The 14,981-nt window shown below is 35.4% G+C and overlaps 1 protein-coding gene across 2 annotated transcripts in view; it reads left to right on the top strand.

Moving 5' to 3' along the window:
* The window catches only part of CFDP1 (craniofacial development protein 1), a 104,135-nt gene that overhangs the window by 5,119 nt on the left and 84,035 nt on the right, over positions 1 to 14,981 (top strand). For both annotated transcript variants that reach the window (XM_032486763.1, XM_032486762.1), the window contains exons 2-5: positions 2,903 to 3,020; positions 4,424 to 4,637; positions 4,960 to 5,087; positions 14,694 to 14,813. In XM_032486763.1, the coding sequence (XP_032342654.1) occupies positions 2,903 to 3,020; positions 4,424 to 4,637; positions 4,960 to 5,087; positions 14,694 to 14,813 (580 nt within the window). The remainder of the gene's footprint in view (positions 1 to 2,902; positions 3,021 to 4,423; positions 4,638 to 4,959; positions 5,088 to 14,693; positions 14,814 to 14,981) is intronic.

Here is a 14,981-nt window from a genome sequence, read left to right as displayed (position 1 = left end):
TTAGAGCTTGATGGGTTCAAATGAAATAATTTTGGCTAGAATAAATTATAGACGACTTGTGTGTTTCATAATGCATAACATTAGGAAACACAATACCTGGTTGACTCCCGTACTTGTGACTGCTGGATCAGGATGATAAGTTTGATCCCTCTATTGTGTAATTATTTTTTCCTTTGAAACTGATAAGTATTCTATGTGGTAATATATTTAATGATGGAAACTAAATTTTTTTTAAACATTATTTGATATTCCTTGCCTAAATTGCTACTATCAATAGAGTGTGAGAGTGATGTTTTTCTAATTTTGTGGTTCTTCTACATTTATTGATGTTTTTCTCTAAAGTGTAGCTTTCCCTCATCATTTGGGGCAGGATAAATGTTTATATCATTTCCCTTAATTACCAATTTTCAAAACAGGAAGTGATCTTAATAGTAGCTTAAAATAGTACAAGTTATTTTTTCTGCCTTTTTTTAGTGTCATAAGGGCTCACAGATTTTTGTAGATTCTTCAGTGTGTTTTATTCTAACAGTTATTCCTTTTAATGGTCTGGTCACTAAGGGTTCTTTCAAGCTGGATCTTATATCCTTTTAACAGGACCCGTTATTCTTAAATAACTTCTTGCTTTCTGGAACAGTAAAATGTCCCTGTTCCACCTATGCTTTCCTTTCCTCAGACCTGAATTTAGCTGGGATTTTCAGGGAGCCCATTTTGTGATGAATCATATTAAAGAATATAATCCAAACGTTAAAGAAATGCTCATTGCTACTAAAGTGACAGAGCTTCTGTGCCATTTCATTGAACAGAGTTAGAAAATATTTATCTTAAAAAGAGAGTGTATATTCATACTTTAAATTCACTTCTAACATTTGTCTTCACTTAATTTCTTTGATTTTATAATTGTGTGTCATTTCTCTTACCTGAGGATCTGGGTTCCTAACATGATTAGCAGAACTACTTACTGGCTTTTTACCTGTAATATGAAGGAAATCGGTTCAGAATACCGAACAGTTGTCACTACTAGGAATAGAACTTTTTTGTCTTTAGAATGCGTCTTGCTAAGGATGTACAGTCAGAATACCATTTCTAAACTCCTTAGAGTAAATCCTTTCTTTGTGGGTTGTGTTATTTTGGTTATGTTTATTTGTTTATTTAAGCCATTCTTAAGGGATTTTCAGAATTCTGCAGATAAACAGAGAGCTTTTGCTTTTATCCCTTCTACCCCATCCTGTTCTACCTTGACCCTTTTAGATAGCAATTTTCATTAGTTTTTTGTTATTCCTTCTAGTTCTACAAAAACAAATATAGTGCAGCTGGGTTTGTCTTTTGCTGTAGTGGTTTTACTGGCGTTTCAGGAGGAAGCAAAATTACATATGTTTAGACTCTTCATTAAACACTTTCATTTATCACTTAGATACCGTATTTGTTTCCATTTTAGAACTCTTATATTTACTGTTCCTCTGGCCTCAAATGCTTATTCTTCAGATTTTCTTATGGCTGGCTCATTATCATCTTTGTTCTTTTTTCATGTCTCTACTATATCTGTAATTTTTAAGAGTTTTCTAGTTACTTATTTTTTTAATTTTCTGAAATTTTTTTTTGTCATCTTATCCTTATCTTGTGGATGCCTCTTTGAGAATATTATGAAGTTTTTTTTTTTAAGTTTTTGAGGTTTTTTTCCTCTAATTTTGTTTCCTCTGAATTCCTTTTTGTTTGTTTTCAGTCTTGCCTTTCATATTGAAGACTTTCTTAAGTGTTTGGTGGTCCTCAGTTCATTTGAGTGAAATATTTAAAACCTAATTGGATGGGCAGGAATATTCAAAACAGCACTATTTACAATGGCCCCAAACTAAATGTCCATCAACAGAATAATGGATAAATAAATGGTGGTCTAGTCATACAATGAAATATTAATTTAAGGACGAGAATGAATAAACTGCAGTTATATGCAGCAAATTGGGCGACTCTTACAAATAGAATGTGGAGTGAAAGAAGCCAAACACAAGAGTATATACTCTAAGGCTTCTGTTTAAGGCTCAGAAACAGATAAAACTAATTTATGACTTTAGAATTCAGGATAGTGGTTACCTTTGGGATGTGGGCGGTGGCTTGTGACTGGAAAGGGGAACAGGGGGCCTTCTGTGATGCTGGTCATGTTCTGCTGCTTCAGTTGGGTCCTAGTTATACAAGTGTGTTCTCTTTGCATAATTTCATTAACTTGTATATTAGATTTGTGTGCTTTTTGGTATGTTATACTTCAAACAAAAGCTTATAGGAAGTAAAAAAGAAAAAAGCTGGTTGAATCTTCATGTGTAGAAGGTTTATTGACTGGTACGCACAGGATGTGGCCAGACTGGGCATCCGGGCTACACATTTATTGGGGACCCCTGACTGTCTGAAGGTGGGAAGTAGACGCGTTTGTTTTTCTGCTGTGTCTAACTGGAAGTCTTTATGCCTCATTCTAAACCTCTCTTACTGATGAGACAAGGTATCTGTTGCTTACTTTTCAGTGATATCCAAGGTGAGGTGGGAACATCAGTTTTTTCTTTGAAAAGTGCAGTAGTAGATTTGGAATTTCTCTTTATTCATTTATTCATTCGTTCAGCAAATACTTCTAAAGACGTAGGGATCCATGTCTTCATGGTATATAGAGCATAGCAGAAATTGTAAACATTAAGTATAAATGGATTTGAGTTGTGGAGGGAAATATGGACTGCCATTGAGGCCTAGAATAGGAGAACTTAGCCCAGTCTTCAGGAACAGGGAAAACTTCCCTAGGGAAATGATATTTTAGTTAGCTGAAGAACAGTGGAAAGTACTAGACCTTTTTCTTAATGAAAATGTCTCATCTTGATGTGAAAACCTTTATTTCTGTCTGTCTGACCACCCTGTTATGTGATTTCAGGTGGAGAGTATAGTGAAGATGATGTAAATGAATTAGTGAAGGAAGATGAAGTGGATGGTGAAGAGCAGACACAGAAAACCAAAGGGAAAAAAAGAAAGGCTCAGAGCATTCCGGCCAGGTGATGCTGCCCTCAAGGCCCTTAGAAGTCAGGGGCTGTTCTCATCCAGTTTGCTGGGATTGATCTCATGATAGATTTCTTACTGCCAGGGTTTCTAACCTTTTTCTCAGTGAGGGAAATATTTGATGACATTTTACATTAAATTCTTACTGTCTGGCAAGCTTTAAAATTTTTTGAGCTTTAATTAAAACAAATTAATAGATATCATGTGCACATGGTTTAAAAGGAAAAACTCAGTTACTGCAAAAAATATGTACCCTGTCCCTAGCCCTTCCTGCTTTATCTCAGAAGAACTATGTTACCAGAGATAATTCTGTATGTGTATGTATTTCTTACTTTCTTAAAAAAAATAGTAGCAAACTCTGCATTTCGGTTCTCACTTTCCTTATTTCACATCTTGGAGATGATACCATGGCAGTATATTTAACTATACCTTTTTCTTTTCACTGACTGCATAGTGTTAAATTATATGGCTAGATCTTACTTTAAGCATTCTGTTATTGAAAGACATATAGATTGTCCCATGAGACTGCAGTGTATGGGTCTTTGTACACATGTATATTTGTAAATCAAATCTGTAGAATTGTTTGACCCAGAGTTACATGCAGTAAAAAAAATTTATAGATATTGGCAAATTACTTTCCGTAAGCCTGTTACTAAATTGCACTCCCATCAAAAATTAGGAAAATTCTGACAAGTTATTTAAACAGATAAAGGAATCTTTCATAGAAGTCTTTTATCCTCTTTGACTGATGTTTCTGTCTTCCTGGGCATTGAAGCAAAAAGCAGATTGTTGAAAAAGAATTGTAGGTATTAGATGATTCACGTGTAGTCAGAGTAGTCTTAATAAACAATTTACTCTTAAAAGTTTTAGACCCAGTTGTTTTGTCTTTGAGTTTTCCTGTATTTCAGCTTTCATATCTTCAGAACATGGAAAGAAACATGGATTTCCCCCCTGCCTTCCTGCCCTGAGAACTCTAGGAAGAAACTGTGAATAAATTTGAGGCTTACCTCAATCTCTGTTCTCCAAATGGAGTAACTTTTAAAAAGTCAAAAATATCTGGCATCTATATGTTCTTAGAACACTTTTTGAACAGATTGATTCTGTGAGGTGATTTGGGGTGTTTTCTCAGTGAAAATAGCTGATCCTAACTTAGAAGTAGAACACTGTATTTTGAGTCTATGTGTTTTGGGAAAATACTAACTGTAAGAGACCAGTTCTTTTTTTCTTCTGCAAAATCTCAGCTTCCCCAATCCCCTCATTGTGCATGTTAATCAGTAGTCCTCAGATTTAAAAGCTTTCTCAGGTTTGCAGCATTATGTTTGGAATATAGGAAGGGATAACTGAATCATTTTGCATTGTCTGTCCTGTCTTTCCTTTTCCTGGGACTGTTGGTGATTAGGAAGAGAAAACAAGGCCTCTCATTAGAGGAAGAAGAGGAGGATGCCAATGAGGAATCTGGAGGAAGTAGCAGTGAGGAGGAAGACGCAGCTGCAGAACAGGAAAAAGGCATTGGGGCAGAAGATGCAAGGAAAAAAAAGGAGGATGAACTGTGGGCCAGTTTCCTCAATGATGTGGGACCAAAATCAAAAGTGCCTCCGAGTACACAAGTTAAAGTAAGTTGATAGATGAATGGGACGAATGCGTCCTCAGAAATACCCAAAGTTCCCCAGATAAATTTGTTTTTTAATTTACAAACTGAGATTTGAAGCTTATAAGCAGAAATCAGGCTAAATGCCTTTTGACAGTAACTCTGTTAAGTGTAAAGTAAAACATTCTGTATGGTAGAAAAAATAGGCCATTCTAATCAAATAAATTTCCAATAAGTCTAACTGTTTAGAGAGTTGAAACGTTTAAGAATCGTTGTAAACGGCATGTTTGGATGGTTCTTTTAGGTTTCATCCCTATATAAAACTGATTACACTTCTCTTTTCATAGAGAGAAGAGGAGACTGAAGAAACAGGTTCAAGTAAATTGTTGGTCAAAGCAGAAGAGCTAGAAAAACCTAAAGAAACAGAAAAAGTTAAAATCACCAAGGTGTTTGATTTTGCTGGTGAAGAAGTCAGGTAAGATAACATTCACAAACTTTGAAACTATTTCTCTTAAAAAGGAGCCTCTTTCTAAATGTCCTCATTCCAACCCATCTTAATATTTTGGAAGAGTTATATTTTCAAATATAAGGAAAACAGTGGCTCCGGAATTCTCAGGGAATGTGAGAACGGTCCTTTCACATATGGTAATGTAGTTTGCGGGATGGAGTGGTTGGCTGAACAGAAACAGGAAAATATAAGAGTTAAGTGTTTGGTTCCACTCACTCGTTGCCATGTTTTGTGACTTTGGGTAAGTCATTTCTCCCTTTATTACTTTCCCTAACTTTAAAGTATGAGCCCCAGTGAACCTTTGAAATCAGGTGAGAATTGAAAGTATTAGGAGAGAAATTTGATTCTGAAATTATTTCCTAATCTTCATATTATTTTTTAATTGATCATGTTACAAGGTTTGTTACTGGTTTAGAAAAAGAGTAAGGGCTTAATCTCTTGGCTGTTGTAGATAAGAGCTACATGCCTACAATTTCCTCTTCCCCATTTATTTAGTATTTTTTTAATGTGAAAACAGCAGATCTGTAATTTAGAGGTAGATGAAAATAGATGAAAATACCTGCCAACCAGTAATTTTATGGGTGGACACATTTATTTTCCTTGATAGTAATTAATTAGACCTATATGCTCTCTGTAAATATAATTTCCCCTAAAATTGATTTTTTAAAAATTATACTTAGTTTCCAACAGTTGTTTCATTTAATGAAAACACATCTTGGAAAAAAGAATTTGGCATTGTTAATTTTATAAATGATGTGGATCAAAACTTTTTATTAATTAAAAAAATTTCCCCCCAACTTTTTCTTCTGAAAAATTTTACACTTAAATGTTGCAAGAGTAATATTATAATGAACACCCATATACTTGTCATACAGATTTACCACTTGTAAATGTTTTACCTCTCCACCATCTGTATCTGTATATTTTTGTTTTGGCTGAACCATTAGACATCATGACACTTCACTGTTAAATACTTCATCACTGTTTCCTAAAAACAGGGATATTCTCCTTCCTGGCACAATATAACTCTCACATCCAGTAAATTTCACATTTATGCAGATTATTATCTAAACTGTCTATACTGAAGAACCCTGATTTAAAATTTTCAACCTGTTACAGACTAACACTTTTGTAAAACATGCTAAAAAGGAATTATTGGAAAAGTAAATTAAAAAGAGGTACAAAATACAACCTCAAACTTTTAACAATAACATTCAATAGACAAACATAAAATTACATTTCAGTAAATATAGCTGAAATGAACATAAAATAGAAAAAGGAAAGAAATTCTGTAATTCTGCATGTTGATCATTGAAAGTGTGAGTATAAGTGACTGATAGTTATTCCTTTTTATTGTATAATTGAAGCAAAAAACTAAAATATCAGTTCTCGGTACTTAACATCTAGACACACACTTTGAACAGACACCGTTTGTATTAATTTTTAAAGTTTTTAATGCATCAAGTGTCTTATTTCTTTCTTGTTAATTTATCTAAGTTGAATTGGTGACGGCACTACTCCTAGAGCATAGCGTGTATATAAATTATTTCTATGTCTCTTCTTTTTCATTTTTTTTTTTTAATAACACATCATAGAAACCCATCTCACAGGGCTGTATTTTGTACCTCTCTTTAATTAATTTTTCTAATAATTCCCCCCCCCCCGATTTTTGTTATTTGAAGGGGGGGGTTAAATAGGTTTATTTATTTTTATATATTAGTTTTTCAGTGGAGATTCTGGCGATTGAACCCAAGACCTTGTACATGCTAAGCCGGCACTCTGCCACTGAGCCATAGTCTCCCCCTAATAATTCCTTTTTATTGTGTTTTATAAAAGTTTTGGTCTGCAACAGGTTGAAAGTTTTAAATCAAGGTCCTTTACCACAGATAGTTTAGATAATTATCTGCATTAATGTGAAATTAATGAGGGTGGAAGTATAGATTTTAAAGCAATTTCATTAAGTTCAGGATTTTCATTTTTACTTTTATCCAAACAAAGCCAGTAATAACTTAATTGTTTTCTTTTTTTCTCCCAGTTTTATTGAGGAATAATAGACATACAGCACTGTATAAGTTTAAGGTGTACAGCATAATGATTTGACTGATATACATTGTGAAATTATTAGTGATAACTGTATTTTCATCTATTTCGTCTTCAGTGCTTCATCAGTAGCAGTTCCAATAATTGATCCTGTCAAGTTATAATTAAATTCAAGCTATATTTCAGTGGAGAAAAGGAATTCTGGATGCATAAATTTCCTATGTATGGGTATTTTTTCATAGAAAATATAACTCATAACATTCTTTGAAACATGTTAACCTGTAGGGACTCTTCTTCAGGCTTCTGACTTTCATTTTTATTCCCATTTATTTGCTTCTGAAAAATATGTTGAATTACTTCCTCAAATGGAAGTACTAAGATTATTAAAAATGTCAAAAGTATCAGACAAATAAGCCTGTTCTACTGTCTAATTGAGAGCTTTAAAGTTTATTCTAGTTCATCATTCCCAAGGCACTTTTCTTTTTCAAAATCATTGTACCTCAGTGTGCATTATAACATATGCACATTTATGATCAACTTTATCACTTATAAAGAGAGTCATTTAAAATTTTAATGCATTAGCTTTACATAATTCACAATTTTTACTACTGTACTAAGAACAGCGATTTTTTTTTTTTTTTGGTACTAAGATTTTTCTCAAGAAAGAAAGCTGTATGTTAATTTATGTTCTAGCAGAAACTCCTTAATCTGTAGTGTTTCTCTGTCCTACATCTGTGCCATTGGAACATACTCTTCCAAACAGTTAACCTCCAAATCTCATTTGTTGACAATGTGATCCTACTTTTATTATACAGATCAGTGTCAGTTATGCTTGTCTGCAAGAAACTGATAAAAAGAATTTATGTCACCCTCATGTTTAAATCACATATACTAAAGTAATTTTCATGCTAGCGATAAGCTGTCATTCTTCAAATTGCACTGAACGAACATTTTCCTAACTTAGTTATAGTTACAGTTTCTCTGTTAAATCCAGATCCTGAGTGCTTCAAGCGTGGTGTCATTGGAAGGTTGTACTTGAGCCATCTTCTTTATCACAGATTCATCAATATTTTCAAACAAACATGTTTGATACAGTCTTTTACTAATACCTTGGGAATGGTATTTTTTTTTAGTTAGCAATGAAAAGTGCTCTTTTGTCAGAAGGCCGCAATGCTAATGTATGGAATTTTGCATCTGTTTCTATTCACTTTTTAGTTCAGTACACTTTCTTTCAAGTAATTCTTTTGATTTTGAACTTCTTCATGTTTTATATGTAAATGCTGCAGAAGTTTTGATGGATTTGTTGCCTTATTAACCAAAGCATATCTGCAAAGAACTCACTGTGGTTTTAGTGCTGTGTGATCAAAAACCAAGCTCATAGAGTCTGACCCTGATTTTGACCTTGATTGTCCTTCATTTCTTTAAATCATTTCCATTATCATCATGTGGTTTACCATTACTGCTGCATTCAGAGATGTATTTTCTTACAGGAGCATCCAGTATGGCTTGTTTTGCCATCAGTAAATTAGGATTTAAAAAAAATAAGAATTTTACTTTGTTAATTTAGTTGTTAATTTAAATTATCACTTTTAAAAGTCATGCTTGGTTAACAATTAAAATAATTGTAAAAATAACAATTTATAAAAAGAAATGCTTATATTTCATCACACTTTTGGATTTTATTTGATAAACGCTGTAATGTGGTCTTGCTGCACATGACTAATACACTAATATCACATGTGACTACCTTCCAAGTTTAACAGTACCTGAATTGGTCTGTATTCTGTTTAATGCAGTGAGTCTGTTGATCCTGTCTTGAATATTGTGACATTCTCCAGTTGCTAAGCAAGTTTCTGAGTACTTACTCAAAGTTTTTGTACCTATCTTAGACCAGTAACAGGTGGTTTTGCAGCCCACATTTTTGGTAGATATATGCACAATTCTACTCAAATTTTTCCCTAGTTATTCCAATAATGTTCTTAATAACTGTATTTCTTGTTCGGTCCAATGTCTACTCTGAGATTACATTCTGCCTTTAGTCTTAAGAGTCCATCTGTGTTGCAGAATGTCTCTCATTTTAGGTTGTTGTATTGTTTCCTCATGGTTAGCTTCACATTAATCACCCTAGACAAAAGTACATTGATGTTTGTCCTTCTCAGTGCATCACACCATTAACACCCAATCTTGGTGGTGATGAGTCAGATCACTTAGGCAAGATCTGTCAGAATTCTCCTTTGCAAAGACACCCTTTGCCCTTATAATCATTTTTGGGATCCATTAAATAAATCTTAATGATGTGAATTTGTGGATTAAGAATGTATTTTGCTGCCAGAAGTCACACTGGTAACTATAAGTTGTCCAATAGAAGGTAGTAGAGCACTGATGGCAAACCTTTAATGGTTTAAAAGTCCTACAAAAATAATACAGAACGTGTTTAATATGCCTTTAGGAATATAGGTTTTAAATTTTTTGGAAATCTTTCTTGGCTTGCATTATTTCCCATGTGTCATATAGGATATCTAAGAAAGATTTATTGTAACTTTACCATTGACTTTATGTATATAGAGAGTAAGAAAAGCTGGTCAATATGGGAAAAGAAAAGCTGTTATGGGAAATCACTAAATTTCCTGGTCAAATTAAGTTTTGTGGACTTACTAATATTAATAAATATAGTTGAAAAAAATTTTTTTCATTTTTTAAAGCATTTCTGTTTCTTTTTTTCAAAGATGATAATTTAAAATACTGATGGGATAATGACTATAACTCAATAAAAAAGTGTTTAAAAATAAAGTACTGATGGGTATTCAGGGAGACTACTATTTCTGTCTTTGTCAGAAGAGGGCAGCACCATATCTACCAAAAAAAAAAAAGAAAGATGACAAAGGAAGCACCTTTTTTCATAAATATACACTCTCTTACATATTTTGCATTCAAAAGTAATATATACTTATTACTTTCAAAACGTATATTACAGAGATATGTAATGTGACAAGTAAAAGTTCTCTAACTCCTTCCTCCTAAAGAAAACAAAAACTGTTACTAGTTGGCATGTTGGCAGGATTTTTTTTTTAACTTCAGTTATTTATACTTAAATTCAGGTATTATAAGAAGCCCTCATGTAGCCCTAATTTTATTTGACAACCAGATGTAAAATTGGTGAATAGATTTGAATGTTTCTTTTAATCTCTTGATATCATTATTCTGCTTTTTCTTTTTGTCTTTGTATCAAGTTAAGAGCATTACTACATCTTTAAGAAATGTGAGAAAGAGCTAGTGATGACTGGGAAGAATTTGTAAGTATAAGCATAAGGTAGTGTTAGAACCAAGTTAGTCTTTTAGTTTTTTTCTAACTATTTTATAATTGTTAAATTTTGGAATTTTACCTTTTTGTTTCAATTCTTCCCCACCTGAAAAATTTGTAACCTATTAACTTTGGGGAATGAGGAAAAATAGTATTTTTTATCCTTCCCTATCACATAACCAGCTGAGCCAGTTAGCTCAGACTTTCCTAAATGATTCACCTTTTGGAAGAGGCTAGTCATGGAAAGTTTCTGCCTAAATAAAGACTTTCAGGAAGTTCTGAGTAAGTGAAAATGAAGTTAAGATGGAATTTCTGCCGATAACACTTGAATTAACTACTGCTAATGATGTGCCTTTTCTTGTCAGGGTTCCCTCTTGTATGTTAGAAGTGGTTAGTAGTTTAACCATTCTCCTTGAAGATTTTTTGATAGTGGAATCTCTTCTTATTGCTCGTTAAAAGTGTGGTTATTCTAAAATGCTATCAGTATAGAGTAACCTGATAATACTACTCTCTGTCATTTACCAAAATCCCTGAGAGAAATATTCCAGTTTATAGAACTTGTTTCCCAGTGAACATGAATAAGATTTTGACACTAAGAACTTAACAGAGGCATTCCCACAGCTTATATTTTCCCCATGTGTCCTTTCTGGTACTTATTGTATATCCTGTATTGTCGTGACTTGTTTTTACAGTTGGCTGTCCTGATGGACTGTGAGACCCATCAGGGCAGGACCATGTCATATCTTTTTATATGTCTGACACAGTGCCTGGATCTAGGTGCTTTGCAGAAAATGTTCTTAGGTTGCTGCTACAAAAGTTTTGTTAGTCCTTTGGTAAAACAAGTAAAAAATAAAACATGCTTTGTGTAAAGGCTTCTTCTACTTTCCCTATAATTTGGGCCACTTGATCTTTATCTTCTCTTATCACCAACATTCTGAAATTTCATAATGATGTGCCTTGGTGTGGATCTTTTAAAATTTGCTGGGTCACATATTCTGTGGAACATGTGTTTTGTAAAAACTCATCCTAGGAAATACCCTTTTTTATTGATAACTCCATATTTTCCCTTCTTTTGAAATTTCTGTTAGTCAAACTGATGCAGTAGTAATGCTCAACTAGGTTATCCTAGGATAACAGATAAACCCAGAAACTCAGTAGCATAACACATATTTATTTCTTATCCATGCAAAGTCCAGTACAGGCTGGGTAGCACTTCATCTCACAACTCAGCCATCTGGGACGCATGCTTCAAGATTGCTGTGGCAGGGGAAGAAGGAATAGATAATTTTTTATTTAATTTCCCTGTTTAGAGAATGAGACCCCATCCTTGCCTCTTGAGTCTGCAACTTCTGTGGTTTTCATTTCTCCAAAGAGTAGTGGGTTCTGCTGGGTTGGGTAGGGATCAGAAGCCTGTGGTGTGAGGTGGAGAAGGGGGTCTGGGACCTAGCTGCTCCTGATACAAACTTCAACTGGTTTCAGCCCTACGCCTCTCTTCCACTTTCAACCTTTCCTGGTGTGTCAATTTACTGAGCCTTTCTAGAATACTGCAATACATATTGGCTTGCTTATTGTTGGTCATTCCACATGGCTACCAGTTTGGGAGGTCAGAGGAAACAAAAACCTAATTCAGTTGTTACTTGTCTTTTTGCTTTCTACCTTCAAAGAATTTGATTGGCATCTCTCTCCTGTTATACCTTTTCTTGTCACCCTTGTATAGTTCTGCCTTTGTAAATTTATTTACCACTATTTAGCAGAGCTTTCACAGGGTTTGGAGAAGAAAGCATGTGTTCAAAACAACATTTCCGAGTGGAAGTTTCTACTTGTCCTTCATGAACCATCTCAGATCTGGTTCAGATTCTACTCAGGATAAGGAAGTCTGAAACAACTTTCTAGTCTAGTACTCTGTGACTCTGCATTAAGCCTCTGGTTTGGATGTGGGTTTACTTGGTTGTCTATATAGCTGTATAAGGAATCACCCCCAAATTTAGTCCCTTAAGACAGTTGTGTTTTATTGTAATTTCTCATAGTACTGGGGTGGCTGGGCTCAGCCAGACAGTTCTTGGGCAGAGCCTCTCATGTAGTTGTAGTTAATGGGTTTAGGGTCATCTTGAAGGTGTCCTTACTCCAATGTCTGGTGCCTAAGCTAGGGAGACTCAAACCCCTGGGAGCTGGAACAAGCTCCTTAGGCATTTCTGTCTATATAGTCTTCCCATGTGTTCTCTCCAGCATGGTGGCTTCAGGGCGGCCAGGCTTCTTCTGTGGTGACTTGGGGTTTCAGAGGTACATTCTCAAGAGAGAGAGCCTGCTGAAAGCTGTATTACCTTTTCCGAGTGAGCCTCAGAAGTCATGTGCCACTTCCACTTAACTGTGTGAGTTGTAGCAGCTGCAAAGGCCCACATAGTTTCAAGGCAGGTGACATACACTGTCTCTCTTACTGGGGTAGTGTCAGGTTCTGGAAGAGCTCGGGGGATGGAGAATTTGTGGCAACCATCTTTGGGAAATAGAGTTTACTGAAGAGTTCTCTCTAGCATTGCTACTTAATCTCTGGTTAGGAAAAAGTAACTTAACCCCTTAGATGTCAGTGTTCTCACGCATGAAGTGTAAATGTGTTAGCTGTTGCTGTAGAAATGCAACAGACCATCCCAAAACACAGAGCTATATACCATTAAGTGCTTATTTGTGAACATGTTTTTGGATATCTTGGGTTCAGCTAATCTAGGCTTGTCTCCAAGCTGCTTGTTGGGTTCAGATCTGCAGCATGTGTCTTTTAGCCATCTTGGAGCAGCAGCTCCTTGAGGCATATTCTTATGGCTAAAGGGAGGAACTCAGGGGCAAGTGAAACAGCACAAATACACTTGAAGCTTTTTTCCTGTCAAATCGGCTGAAGTCTCATTGACCACTGAAGTAAGTCCTGTATCCAGGCTCAGCACCAGTGGGTTGGGGGAGTATCTTTTTGGGCAACATGAAAGGAGTGACTGTTTGCCGAATGGTGGTTTTATCTTATCTAATCTGTCGTTTGTATTCTCCCTCTTGTTTTTGACTCTTGACTCTTATTACTGAGAGGTTTACTTAGGAGAGTAGAGGGGCACACAGATTAAGCCTATGGCATAGAACCAGATTTTGAGGGGCCTTGAATGTGAGGTTCAGCAGTTTGTATTTGATCCTCTGAGTAATACTGAGCTGTCACAAGATCTTGAGTAGGGGAGTAACAAGAGTTTTTGTTTGTTGTAAGTCGCCCTTCAATCTTGCCCACTGAAGATTCTTAATACAAAACTATCAAACTCTTATTTTGTGCCATTTGTGTGGGTGCCACAGTACTGATTGCAGGAGTGAGGTGGTTCTTTACAAGAAAATTTGGTTCTTGTCCCAAGAAACCTAGGAAGAAGGAGAGGAAAGATAGAGACTGATATTCCTGCATGAATGGGATTTATAGGATTGTCTGTCATTGTTGTGGGTGACCTAGTTGAACACTTGCAGTAACACAGAGACTATAATCTTGGACCCTCCTGCAGATAGATTGGAATTTAAACAAAATTCCTCAGATGTTCTTGTTGCATTAGCAAGCCCAGGCAAGCGTTAGGCATTTCCCTTCTTTATCTGAAATTTCAGGCACCCTTATTTGATCCTTTAGCACTCAGTTTTATTGAGGGCAGCTTTTCCAAATTTGAAATTGGACAGGATTCTTAATCGTGTAACTTTCTTTTACTTCTAAATTAGTGCCTGTTTAGCCACTTTTAAGGAATTTTGTTTTATCTTTGTGTTGTTTTAGGCATAGAATAGGAGCCTCTTCAGAGTCTTTCCAGTTGTTTATACCATTGCTTTTCTTCTTGAAATAATACCAGTGGTTTTCTCCCAAATACTCCATTTCTCCATTCCAACTTTTACTCGACCTTTAAGTGTGGGTGCTAGTCTGCCTGTGAGGTGCAGTGGGAGAGCCCTTTTCAGCCTTCACATCAGTGACTCACGCGGGCTATGATTCAGTAGTGACTATCGGAGTCTGTTTCATGCTGACGGACGGAGGGGATTTGAGAGACATCACTTTTACATATATGCTGTTGTTAATTTCTTAAATTAATAAGGAAAAATGTCTGTCTAGAACTGTGGTAGTAAACTTTCATCATAAAGCCTAGCAGCCAGAATTTGAAATCCCTTGTTGTGTATTCCCTTTTCTTAGATTTTGTTTCTCTCTTTTGATTCCTCTTGTAAATTTGGTGTCTCCCTCCTTGGCACAGGGTGACTAAGGAAGTGGATGCTACATCTAAAGAAGCCAAATCCTTCTTCAAGCAAAACGAGAAAGAAAAACCACAGACTAATGTCCCTGCAGCTCTGCCGTCGCTTCCTGCCGGGTCAGGGTGAGTGGTATTCTAGTCTCAGGCCCAGGTGCACCTGGCACATTGGAGAAGCTATTTTCAGTACAAGGATACATTTTGACTTTAGTTCTCCTGACTCCTTCCTAAGAGAAGGAATTATGCTGCTATTCTGCCTTTGCTGAAATATTTGCAAAATGGAAGATGCAAAGG

This window comes from Camelus ferus, chromosome 9 (genome assembly GCF_009834535.1).
Source record: "Camelus ferus isolate YT-003-E chromosome 9, BCGSAC_Cfer_1.0, whole genome shotgun sequence".
NCBI classification, from domain to species: domain Eukaryota; kingdom Metazoa; phylum Chordata; class Mammalia; order Artiodactyla; family Camelidae; genus Camelus; species Camelus ferus.
The sequence above is the reverse complement of the archived record's forward strand: the minus strand, read 5'-3'. Positions and strand labels throughout refer to the sequence as shown.